The sequence below is a fragment of the Quercus lobata genome, chromosome 10 (genome assembly GCF_001633185.2).
Source record: "Quercus lobata isolate SW786 chromosome 10, ValleyOak3.0 Primary Assembly, whole genome shotgun sequence".
Classification (NCBI taxonomy): domain Eukaryota; kingdom Viridiplantae; phylum Streptophyta; class Magnoliopsida; order Fagales; family Fagaceae; genus Quercus; species Quercus lobata.
Window position 1 is genome coordinate 25,986,044 of NC_044913.1, and position 11,508 is coordinate 25,997,551.

At 35.8% G+C, this 11,508-nt stretch overlaps 1 protein-coding gene across 1 annotated transcript; it reads right to left on the bottom strand.

The window, feature by feature from the left end:
• Positions 1-7,200: 7,200 nt before the first annotated feature.
• Positions 7,201-11,093, bottom strand: LOC115962905 (LEAF RUST 10 DISEASE-RESISTANCE LOCUS RECEPTOR-LIKE PROTEIN KINASE-like 1.2). Its single transcript, XM_031081786.1, has 4 exons — positions 10,216-11,093; positions 8,803-8,841; positions 8,438-8,701; positions 7,201-8,315 (listed from the first exon to the last, which is right to left on the bottom strand). The coding sequence occupies exons 1-4, from the start codon at positions 10,970-10,972 to the stop codon at positions 7,390-7,392; spliced, it is 1,986 nt and encodes a 661-aa protein (XP_030937646.1). The 5' UTR covers positions 10,973-11,093; the 3' UTR covers positions 7,201-7,389.
• Between the last annotated feature and the right edge of the window lie 415 nt (positions 11,094-11,508).

An 11,508-nucleotide genomic window follows, 5' to 3' on the forward strand; every position in this document is an offset into this window, starting at 1 on the left:
AGTACGTATACATGGGAAATGCATGAACATGTGACATGTAAAAGAAATTATATCATGGGCTCAGCCCAATCCAAATCTATCAGCACACAAACAGATAACATACATCTAAATTCATGACAATACCATTATAATGCTAATGTGATGTAATGTATGAGGTTTTAAACTCATTTAAGTAAAAACCCATCCCAAAATTTCAATAAAAACTCATCAATTTTGAAAAACTCCAAAAAATTTCAAAACCCCCAAAACCTAGGTTTCAAAACATGAAATGCATGAATGTGAAAGAATTGAAAGCTTACCAAGTGAAGAAAAACTTGAAAAAGCTTGAAGAAACTTTGAGGAACAGTTAAGGGAGTGAGATGAGAGAATTCGGGAGAGAAATCAGAGAAGTATCGAGAGAGAGTTCGATTGAAATGAGTGACGGATCGCACAGGATGTATAAATAGTACCAGCAGTAAATCTCGACAGATGTAGGTATCTAGAGGTATCGAGATATCTGTCAAGGAGGTGTCAAGAAAAATGGTCGTCGACAGCTGAGGTATCGAGGAGGTGTCGAGGAACAACTCAACAGAACCAAGAATAGAAGCTCGATCGATCCACCAGGTGTCGAGAAGCTATCGAGGATGCAGAACCATTCTCGATCGATCCACCAGGTATCGAGCAGCTGTCGGGATTGCATTTAGAAAAAGCTGAAGAAGCTCGACAGACAGCAAGATATCGAGGAGATGTCAAGCCAGCATTTAAAATTAATTTTACAAGATTTGAAAAACACATACATGAATGCAATCTAACAAGCAACTCAACCAATGATCCACTCAACATATTAAGATCTCAAAATCATCTCTCGATAATAATTTTAAGCACATGGATCTTAAAAAAGAAACACACACACACACACACACTAAACAAGTCTAATCAATTTTATATTTCAAAAACAAGCCACTATAGTTTAGTGAACATACATTAACACATGTAAAACCTTGTGATGGCCAAATCACATTGTACCTATACATGTATCAAGAATAGCAAAGAATATTCTGTGTTGTGTGGGAAAAAACATAGTAAGATTGCATAAGTGTATACATGTTATGAGGATTTGAGATATGAGAAAATTGCTTTAACTCACACACAATCATAACTGTTTGATGGGGACTATCACCTTTGAGATACATCCTGTAACTCCCACATTTCCTAGAATACACGCTTGCAATCATTTTAAAGCATTTTTGATCTTTTTGCTTTTGATATTTCTTTGCATATTTTTCTTTTGAGCATATCATGCACGGGCATATTAGAGAGAGAAAGAAAATACCCAATGATATTTGACATTTTAATTTTGCTATGCCTAAGCACACAAATGTCATTGACACTGCACTTTTGCTATGCCGAAGCATACAGGTGTCATATTATGATTGACGGGCAACAATGGTGAGATGGTTATTAATTCCTTTCTCTTAGGATTTTTTAGTCCTTCCCGTAAAAAAGAGTGATATGAGTGTTAAGTATAAGAGACAACTTAATCTTACTCATCACAAACAAGAGCCACAAAGTTCACTTGCTTAGTTGTGCATAGAGATGCTCATCTAAGCTACAAATGATACAAAGTTTAGAAGATTTTGTTTCAATGACCATCCAAGGTACACAAGTACCAATGTACACAAAACACACACTGTTTTTGTATTTTTCTAATTTTTCAATTTATTTATTTATTTTTATATGAAAAAAAAAAACAACGCAAATCTGAAAAATAACCAAACAAAAACATGTTAAACAATCAAAGCATAAAAACTAGACTGACTCAAAACTTGAAAGCAAAACACAAAAGTAATGCACACACAAAAACAAGAAGAGAGAAAAAAAAAGTGACAAAATCACTTGGAGCCCTTTTCCTTCCACACCCTGGAAGAACCCTTCCTTTGATTAAACCCTTGAACTGGCGGTGAGGGGGAAAAACCGTTCAAGTTCGAAAGAAACATGAGGGCTTTGAAAAGATCTCCAAGGGGAGCAAGAGAGGATTGAAGCTGATTTTGTTTCCCAAATGCTATCATGCCGTTGTTCTGTTGAGCGGCAAGCTACTTGTAGCAATTTGGTCAAGTGTGACCGGCAGCTCCACAATGATGACAGAGATGCTGCTTCTTTTGTTCAGACTTTTGAGAGTTAGCCTTCTTAGCCCTAGGGTTTTTAACATCTTTCTTCTCAAGCTTAGGGGGTACTCCTAAGATAGATTTACCATTGTCTATGTTCTCACTAGCTAATTCAGTTTTAATCTCATTGTTCTCAATTTTGACATTATTAGCAGGAGGAACAAAAACCGTAGTACTAGAAGAAGCAGTATTAGAGGAAGAAAGACCATACCCTAAACTTGTTCGATCTAAAGCAGATTTCTAAATGCTGAGCATATCATCAAGTTTTGCACTTGAATTCCTCTCCAATTGAGCTCTAACTTGAAACAGCTCCGCTTCAAGCTTCTTGGTATTCTCAGCCAAGAAATTGTTCTCGAACCTCAGTGCTCCAATAGTCTGATTGGCTTCATCAAACTTTGTGGAAAGCTCCTCACGATCAAGTTCCACATCACTGAGCTTCTTGGTGGTTAGCCTATATAGTTTCTCATGCTTCTCAGAAAGCTTGTACAGTTTCTCATAAGCCATATGGGTGTCATCTTGATCATCCATCTTCTCAAATTTGGATTCCATCAATTTCTCCTCTTCAACCACATCTTCAACAATCCCATCAGTAAGATTAACAGTGGATGTGATGGCATTTAAGATTCCGTAATCCTCATTGTCGAAATCATCCTCAGGCTCGGTGTCACTCAAGGTAATAGCAAGTGCCTTGCTCTTCCTAATGCTCTTGAGGTATGTAGGACACTCATGCTTCATGTGACTGAAGCTTTGACACTCAAAGCACTTAGGTCTTGCGGGAACAGTGTACTAACCACCTTCCTTAGCATCCTTTTTTCCTTTGTCTTGGCCTTTAAACATAGAAGAATTGGATTGCCTGTGGTCCTTGTCGAAACCCTTTCCATTGGCGTTCTTCATAAACTTTTTGAACTGCCTGGTGATGTAGGACTTCATCTTGGAATCTTCATCATCAAAAGATTCATCTGTCCCACTGCTTTTGGCCTTTAGTGCCATGCTCTTGCCTTTACCTGTCTTGCCAATTCTAGTTAACCCTAGCTAGTAGGTTTGCAAGTTTCCAACCAGCTCAGTCAAAGGAATTTTATCAATATCCTTTGATTCCTCTATTGCTGTGATCTTGGCATGAAATCTCTCAGGTAGAGATCTGAGCACCTTCCTTACAATCTTGGGTTCAGGAATGGTTTCCCCAAGATTAAAGGATGAGTTCACTATGTCCGTTAGCTTGGTATAGAACTCATCGAAAAACTCATCCTCCTCCATTTTTATCTCTTCAAAGCTTATTGTGAGCTTCTGAAGTTTTGAATCTTTTACAGCCTTTGTACCCTCATAGGTTGTCTAGAGGATGGTCCAAGCCTCCTTGGCAGTTTCAGTTGAGAATATTTTCTTGAACTCCTCATTGGTGACTGCACTGAACAATGCATTCAATGCTATGCTATTGAAGTTTGCCACCTTAATCTTGGCATCATCCTAGTCGCCTGGCGCTTCTGTAGGCTTAGTCTAACCTATCTCCATAGCTTGCCACACTTTCTTACCTAGAGACTGCAAGAAAGCTCTCATGTGTACTTTCCAGTATGCATAGTTAGTGCCATCAAATAAAAGAGGTATGATTAATGACTATCCTTTATCCATGACTATCCTTTATCCATGACAAACAGGGGTTAATGGATCAACACAGCAAAGATTAAACCCTAATCAGAGTGTGCCTACTCTGATACCACTTGATAGGCCACAAACTAAATGACCCTTTGTGATAGAAATTAATTAATTAATTAGCCAAGTTATTAATTAATCAATTTATCATGCAAACGCGTGATAGCACAAACAAATCACCAATAAACTAATAACGCAACGGAAAATAAATAACACGGTGATTTGTTTACGAATGGGGAAAACCTAATGGCAAAAACCACACCGAGTGATTTTCAGGTCACCACTCCTGAAACTCCATTATTATCACAACAAGCGGTTACAAGTAAAGAAATCTCAAGTACCTTACTAATCTACAGCTGAACCCTTACCCCAATACCCAATTGGACTTGTTCTGTAGTGACAGTTCCCCTTTCAGATGCACGACTCCTAAGTACGTGACTAGCCAATTACGCGGATCCCAATACGTGACTTCAATCACCAACTAAGAAGGTTGTTGGTTACAAAATTCTTCAGTTCATCCACACGATGAAGATTAAGAAGATACTTGGTCACAAAACCCTATGGTGCACATACACAACAACTTCTTCAAGAGAAAAGAGATGAATTAGGGCAAGAACTTCGTCTCTGGTCACAATTTGCTTGAACAGAGTTTGTTCAAAGTTTGTGCAACTTGTGAACACTTTGACGGCTCTTAAAAAAAATCCTTTTATATACCTAGGGTTAAGAGAAAAGAAAGCCCAAAGACAAATTCATGGATCCCAAGAAAATTAGATTTGAATTATGAAAATCTTAAACCTCGACAAATAGGAGGTGTCGAGCCACTGTCGAGCAGGTGTCAAGCACACCAAATGTTGAACAGTTTTCTTAAGCTCAATAGATACAGTTGTGGAGTTTTAATGAATTTACACTATCAACTTGTTTTCTTAGACAGACTTGAAGGCTTCAACACTTGATCTTGAAACATGGTTTCTTGAAGTATTTGAACACATCCTAAATCTACCCAAATACAAGTAAAGTGCGTTTTGTCAAAAGATAAGCCAATTACATAAAATTATGACATATGTTCTTAATGTGAAACACATATGTCCTAACATCACATAAGGTCTCTGCTTTTATATATATTTTTTGATGATTGATTGGGATGGTAATGGAAAGTTTTTTATATTTTGGAGTGCAAAGTAAAAGTACCCATTTGTTTATGGTGGATTTGTACAATTATACCTTTTTTTTTTTTTATTTGAATATAAAAGTATTAAATTCTTTATAACAATGTCTTTTTTTTTTTTTCTTTTTGCACTAACATAAGCCCCCAAACCTCTTCAAGTACTAGATTATTCATTCGTGTATATGTAATCCTCTATTCTATACATCAAGCAATTATAGGAATAAATTTATTAGGGGTGTTTCCTAGATACTAGGTAGGAATTTTTAATTTAGGATTTCATGAATCCCATGAGAGGTTGAGAACTATTAGACTAACCTGTTAGAGTTTATAACGTTGTATTATGTTTAGTAGTCTGTAAGTCCTGGATTTCAAGTGTACAAGAGGTAATTCCTATGTGAAATTGGGGAAACTTTCTTTATTAGATTATTTTTAAAGAAATTGGAATATGTTAAGTTTTAGGTCTTGATTATTGAATTACAAGTGAATTAACCAAGTTATTTAATCAATCCAATTTTGCCAATTTATAATATATGAGTTAGGCAATTTAAAGCATGTAAATGCAAATTCAATAAGGTGTCACCAATTGCACAAAAGTGACAAAATCATTCATAAGGAGATAGAAGTATGATGACGAAGTGGAAAATAGACGAAAAATCCAAAGGAAAAACCACTAGGAGGAAAGCCATTAATAACAAAGAAAATCCACTATGATAAGAGAAGTTTTACATTTGAGCAAAAATCTTTTCCTAGACTCTACAAACCAATAGACAACTTACAACAAAAATCTTTTACTGTACTAGAATATCAGGACTCTTTAACCACATGGATTATTGCACTTGTTAGGGTCATATTTTTCAGTATTGGCTAAGCTGATTTAAAATGCACTTAATGATGTATTTTGAGTCTTAGTTTTTAGTGTCCAAAAGTGTGTTAAAGATTCATATTGAAGAGAAAAGAAAATTTCTCAAGAGACAATTGAAACAAGTACCTCAATTGTACCTCAATACCTACTTAACGTATCGAGGCTTAGTTAATCTTGATACCTTGCTTGATACTCCTCAACTTATTGAGTTACGGGAAATTTGAAGAGAAAATTTTGTTTCAACCCAAGATACCTAGCTTGATATAAGGACATCAGAAATACACATTAAGAAAAGTTTCTCTGTGCCTAGGGTTTTTTAGGAAGCTACTTCCAGTTTGCCATTGAAGCTTGTTGCTGCAAAGACATTTGCACCAACCGCTACAACAATCTCGAATTGCTGTTGAGAAGTCAATCACATCGATTGGTAGATCCATGCACCTTGTTGTTAGTTACATCAATTGGCAGATCCCAGGCTATTGAAAAAGTCTACTAAGAAGTAAGTCCAACCTAGTAGGAGCTGAGCTAGGATCAGTAGGTTTTACTATAGATAGGTATTTGGAATTGTGTTAATTCATTTTACCTGTAATCTTATTGGTGGTTTTTCAAGAGAGATGACCCTATAGTTTCTAATTTATGTTCCACTGCATTAATCTCTAGATTAGCAATAAGGTTTTGCTTTGGTTGAATATTGCATCTAATTGACTAATTAATTCGATAATTGATTAATTTAACTGGGTCCTTTTAAATCCAACAACATTGTTGAACTATTTCTTGATTCAATCTTCAATAACACATTACAAACTCAATTTCAACATACATCAATGTCATAGAATCTACCAACACTAAACATTATTGATCCTAACAAAATTCATATAATTCCATTAAGATTTATCTCTACAAGGATATTGGAATTTGAAGAAATTCATTATTATTTAGGGAAGTGTTATGTCAACAATATTTTCACAACAAATATTTGATGGTAAGTTGTTATTGGTTCTATTTAACCACCATTAAAATAATTTTTTGTCCACCAGTAACAATTAGTAAGAACTTACTACCTATAATTTGTTGTAAAAGTATTGGGAAAATATTGTGGATATAACATTTTTCTATTATTTAATCCCTAAGGAAAAAGCTCCAAAATAACTAAATTCTTGGGAGGGAAGAAAAATGGTACTAACGTGGTGAAAAGAACAAAATCACTTGGCACAAAGAAGAAATATTCAGTTGGCATAAAGAAAAAGTGTCTACTTGACATCAACCAACGTGTAATAATCAATTATTATTATATTTTTACATATGATGTTTTATGCATTGCTAATGTACAATCAAAATAATAAATAATTAAGATTTTTTATTTGGACTCTTAATTAGTAGAAAGGAATAAATCATCTAAAAAGCTAATTGACCAAAACTTATGAAACGGAGTGAATCCATATCCATGACAGCTTTGACATAATATGTACATCTCATACTCTCATTCAAGTTATCAATGTTGAGTAGATGTGGCGCAGGTACCAACTTCTTTGACATATAATTGGTAGAAATATTTAGTGAAAAATAAGAAGCATAGCTTAATGACTGCCATTTGATGTTGTAGACGTACTGATATTCCAATTTAGCGCAGAATCTGGCGAAAGTGGTGCCGGATCACTCTTCAACAACACAACATCATCTGCAGAAATATTAATCTCCTCCTTATCGTTAATGTAGTCTCTATGTTGTATATCCTTTAGTGCTTCAAGCACCTCTGCCATTGATGGTCTCATTTCCTTAACATATTGCAAACACTGAAATGCCAACTCTGCCACATCAGTTATCATGTTTTTCACCGTACAGTCTAATTCAAACCCAAGAGAAGGGTCCACAAGTTCATGTAACGTGTGGTTTTGGATCTTGTTCATAGCCATGTTAGACAAATTAATTTCGTGTCGATGCCTTGAGATATCAACAGCAGGCATAGATGATATAAGCTCAATCAAGACCACCCCAAAGCTGAACACATCACTTTTTTCAGTAAGTTGGTAACATTCGTGATATTCTGGATCGACATAACCTGGAGTACCTTGTGGAGCAGTCGAGACATGAGTGACATCGGTGGGAAAGAGACGAGACAGACCAAAATCTGCGACCTTAACCAAAAAATTGTTGTCAAGGAGAATGTTGTTTGTTTTTACATCGCGGTGGATGATATCAGAAGCATGGAGATAGGCCAAAGCAGTTGCTGTCTCAACCGCAATCTTCATTCGAGTAGGAAATGGGAGTGCACCGGGTTTTGCAAGATCGCCATGAAGATGATCAGCAACTGTGCCATTAGGAATGTATTCATAAACAAGCAGGAGTTCACGGCTACTGCGAGAGGTGCAGCCATACAGTGAGACTAGATTTGGGTGGCGCAAGCGAGTAAGGATCTCAACTTCATTCATGAATTGTTCTACTCTTTTGCAGTTGTGTTCGTACAAGCGCTTCACTGCAACTTGACGCCCATCACGAAGTATGCCTAGTCAAGAAGTATGGTCAGAAGAGAGAAATCTTCAAGTTTAAGCAAATGAACTTGATACCAAGAGTATTTAGGCAGTAAATAGAAGTGCTGTGTTTGTGTATGCGTGCGCTCAATCTTACCATAGTATACAGTGCCAAAGCCTCCATCTCCAAGTTCTTTGGATGAATCAAAATTGTTAGTGGCTTCTTCAAGTTCATTGTAGGTGAAGAGATGAACTCCAAAGTAGCTACTTCCCCTATCTTGATCTGTCGTTCCAGAGGGATCATAAGAGATGCTTCGACTGATTAAGATTGAGGGATCATATTTCTTCTTCATGCGGCGTCGATGGATTAAGAATATGACGCTCAGTATTATAAAAACCATTACGAGAGATGCGCTAACACCTGGGTTAAAAAGGAAGTTCCAACTAGTTCAACTTCATAGTCTAAGTTGAGAATTTTAGCAAACACTGCACAGAAGTGAGAGATGAAAATGGATATATTACCTGCTGCAACAATCCTCCGCAACTTATTCCCACGATTATCTGTTACAAAGGCAGAATAAATATAAATATATTGAATAGATATTTCTAATATATATATGATATTGTTTATATATGTAATTAAAAAAGTTCACGTGTAAAAGAGAAATATATATTTAGTCATTAATTAATTATGTAAGAGCTAAAAGTATCCACCTAACCTATAAATACCTGTAATCTACTCACTCATTGCAAGTTAGAAAAATGAGTTTTCTTGGGTGCTTTCTAATTTATTTGTGTTTTTGTATTTCTCCTATTTTTCTAAGCACTTAGTGTGTGCTTTTAAATTCCAACACTAACAGTAAGCAACGAAAAAAACGAGGTGTCTGAACATTCATAACATCACAACAGAAATATAACAAGCTCATTCCATAACTTTTCTAAGCACTGTGTGCTTTTAAATATACAATGTGCTTCGATTGAACTTAAAGAAAAAGAAAAGATGCTCAAGGCCAAGAAGGAAGATAAACTTTAAGGTTAATGAATGTAGCACAGTTGCATCACGTATAACACAGGTAGAATAGGTTTTCAGATAAGAGTACCGAAAGAGCAATACTAGGGATACAACTTTTCTCACACAACACTTTTCACAACTTCTTAATGTGGTAAGCTGGGAATGAATCAACATACTTTCACATAGATCTATCACTAACACCTCTTTATTAACCAAAATAAACCAGAGGAGAAGTGAAAAGAAATTCTAGTCAAGCTCAAAACCCAATATATATATATGTGTGTGTGTATACACTTTGAAAATGTATGACTACAGGGACATAATTTTGTTAGCAAATTGGTTGGATTTGAACCTGGTTTAGCTCATCCCAAATGTCCACAGAAACGGGTTACAAAGAAAAAGAGTGATTCTTGTTCGTTGTGGAGTTATGTAGCGTTTTGTCTTCCAAGCTAAAATCTTTTTACTTTCTGAGAAGTGACTTAATTGGCACTCATTGATTTGACAGAATTTAGATGGGAATAAAAACTTAAAGAACTTGTAGAATATCAAAATAACAGACTATGCAAAATAAAAGGTAAAACTAAACCAATTAGCCATTCGAAAATTCAGATTGTCATTTTCTACTCTTGAAGAAAAATCCAACAAATCATTCATCCTGCCTAATTCATTTAGACCTATTAGGTGCCCAAATAATACAAGCTAGAGTTCAAATTGAAATGGAAACTTTAAGATCACTACCCTGTATGCTAGCATGATTAGAAACTGCTAATATTTCACTTTTATAAGGTGGGGGGGGGGGGGGGGGAAGTAGTGAAATTTTGGTCAGTGGTCACTATGGTTTTCCTATAATCTGTCTAGAAGATACATTAGAAAAATTTGAAGAAACTACTCAATGATGATAAGGATATTTCCTTCAGAATTACCATCATTGCAGGTTTTGAGATGAGGCCGGTCATGGCAAAAACAAACAAATTCATTGTTCTCAAATCCACAGCGTCCATTACTTCTCTCACAACTGCTGCAATCATGTGCACTCCAATTCAAAGAGAACCCCATCTTCAAAACTTCAGTGTAATTCATTAGCAACAAGCTTGTAAAGTTGACTCCAACATCCACAGGCACATCAACCAAAGACCGGCACGACTCCAACGAATAGTTATGAAGCTCCAATGCTTCCTTATGGAAAACGGCAAAAGAATGATGGGTGGTACTATTGCTAGCACAGTCTAATTCATATACAGGGTAATAAGGCTTTGAACTGCAGTTGTAGAAGGTGGAGAAATCACTATTGTACAAACTAAAATTAAATGGAGTTTGACCAAGGCTAACATTATGCAAAGGAGCAGGGCATGTGTCCTCATACACCACGGCGTTGGCCACGAGAAATGACTGGTTTGAGTAATAGATATCCTTAATGATATAATCATCATTGGCAATTGTAAGAACTGGGTTTTTGTCTTTGCAGATGATTGTAAAGTTTGGGTTGCCACAGAAAGGTTCTTGCTCATGAAGTATCCAGAAGGGGTAGCTTATATTTGGGCCATCTCCACAAGTACAAGGGACACAGGCTTGGAATTTTGGGTCAAGGGATAGAATGTAGTTGACTAAGGAGGTGAAGATGATGAAAAAAATGCATATAAGGGAAGGTTTTGGGGATATGGAAAGGTTTTGGAGGTCCATTTGAGTGGAAGTAAGTAAGAAGCAGAGGAAAACAGAGGAAGAGAAGGGAGATGTTAATGGAGAGAAACATTTAAGAGGAAAAAATTCCAAGTAGTTGGTATGACTAGGATGTGAAAGTTCTCGAGTGTGTTAGATTTACTTTTGTTTTGTTTTTGGTTTATGATTGGAGTTTGAAAAGGAGAGGAAAGACAAACAAAGGAACAAGCATCGAAAAAAAGATTTTGTTCTCCCCAACAACTACCAAAGTAAGTTGATACACCAATTAGAAGTAACGTCATTTCAATTACAATAAGTCAAATCAGTTGTAAAAAATGTTGTTCAACATTGACTTAATAAAAGAATTAGTATGGATAATGATTAAATGGTTAGACTTAGAATTAAAGTTGATACAACTTTTCTTCAAATTTTTGAAAATAGATTATTTGAAAAAACTATGCCTAAAAAAGAAAATTTTGTGGTTATAAAAATTATATTTTGGAAAGGTCTTCAAACCGAGCCAAATTGTATCTAGGTGACCAAGAGTTCGCCTGATCTAT

Bases quoted from the DNA above. Each gene is read 5' to 3' on its own strand.
- LOC115962905 (XM_031081786.1), bottom strand. From the start codon at position 10,972: ATGGACCTCCAAAACCTTTCCATATCCCCAAAACCTTCCCTTATATGC. The intron at 8,842-10,215 runs GTAATTCTGAAG...CCTTTGTAACAG, and splicing joins TCTCAAAACCTGCAATGATG to ATAATCGTGGGAATAAGTTG. The intron at 8,316-8,437 runs GTAAGATTGAGC...CTTCTTGACTAG, and splicing joins CTTTGGCACTGTATACTATG to GCATACTTCGTGATGGGCGT.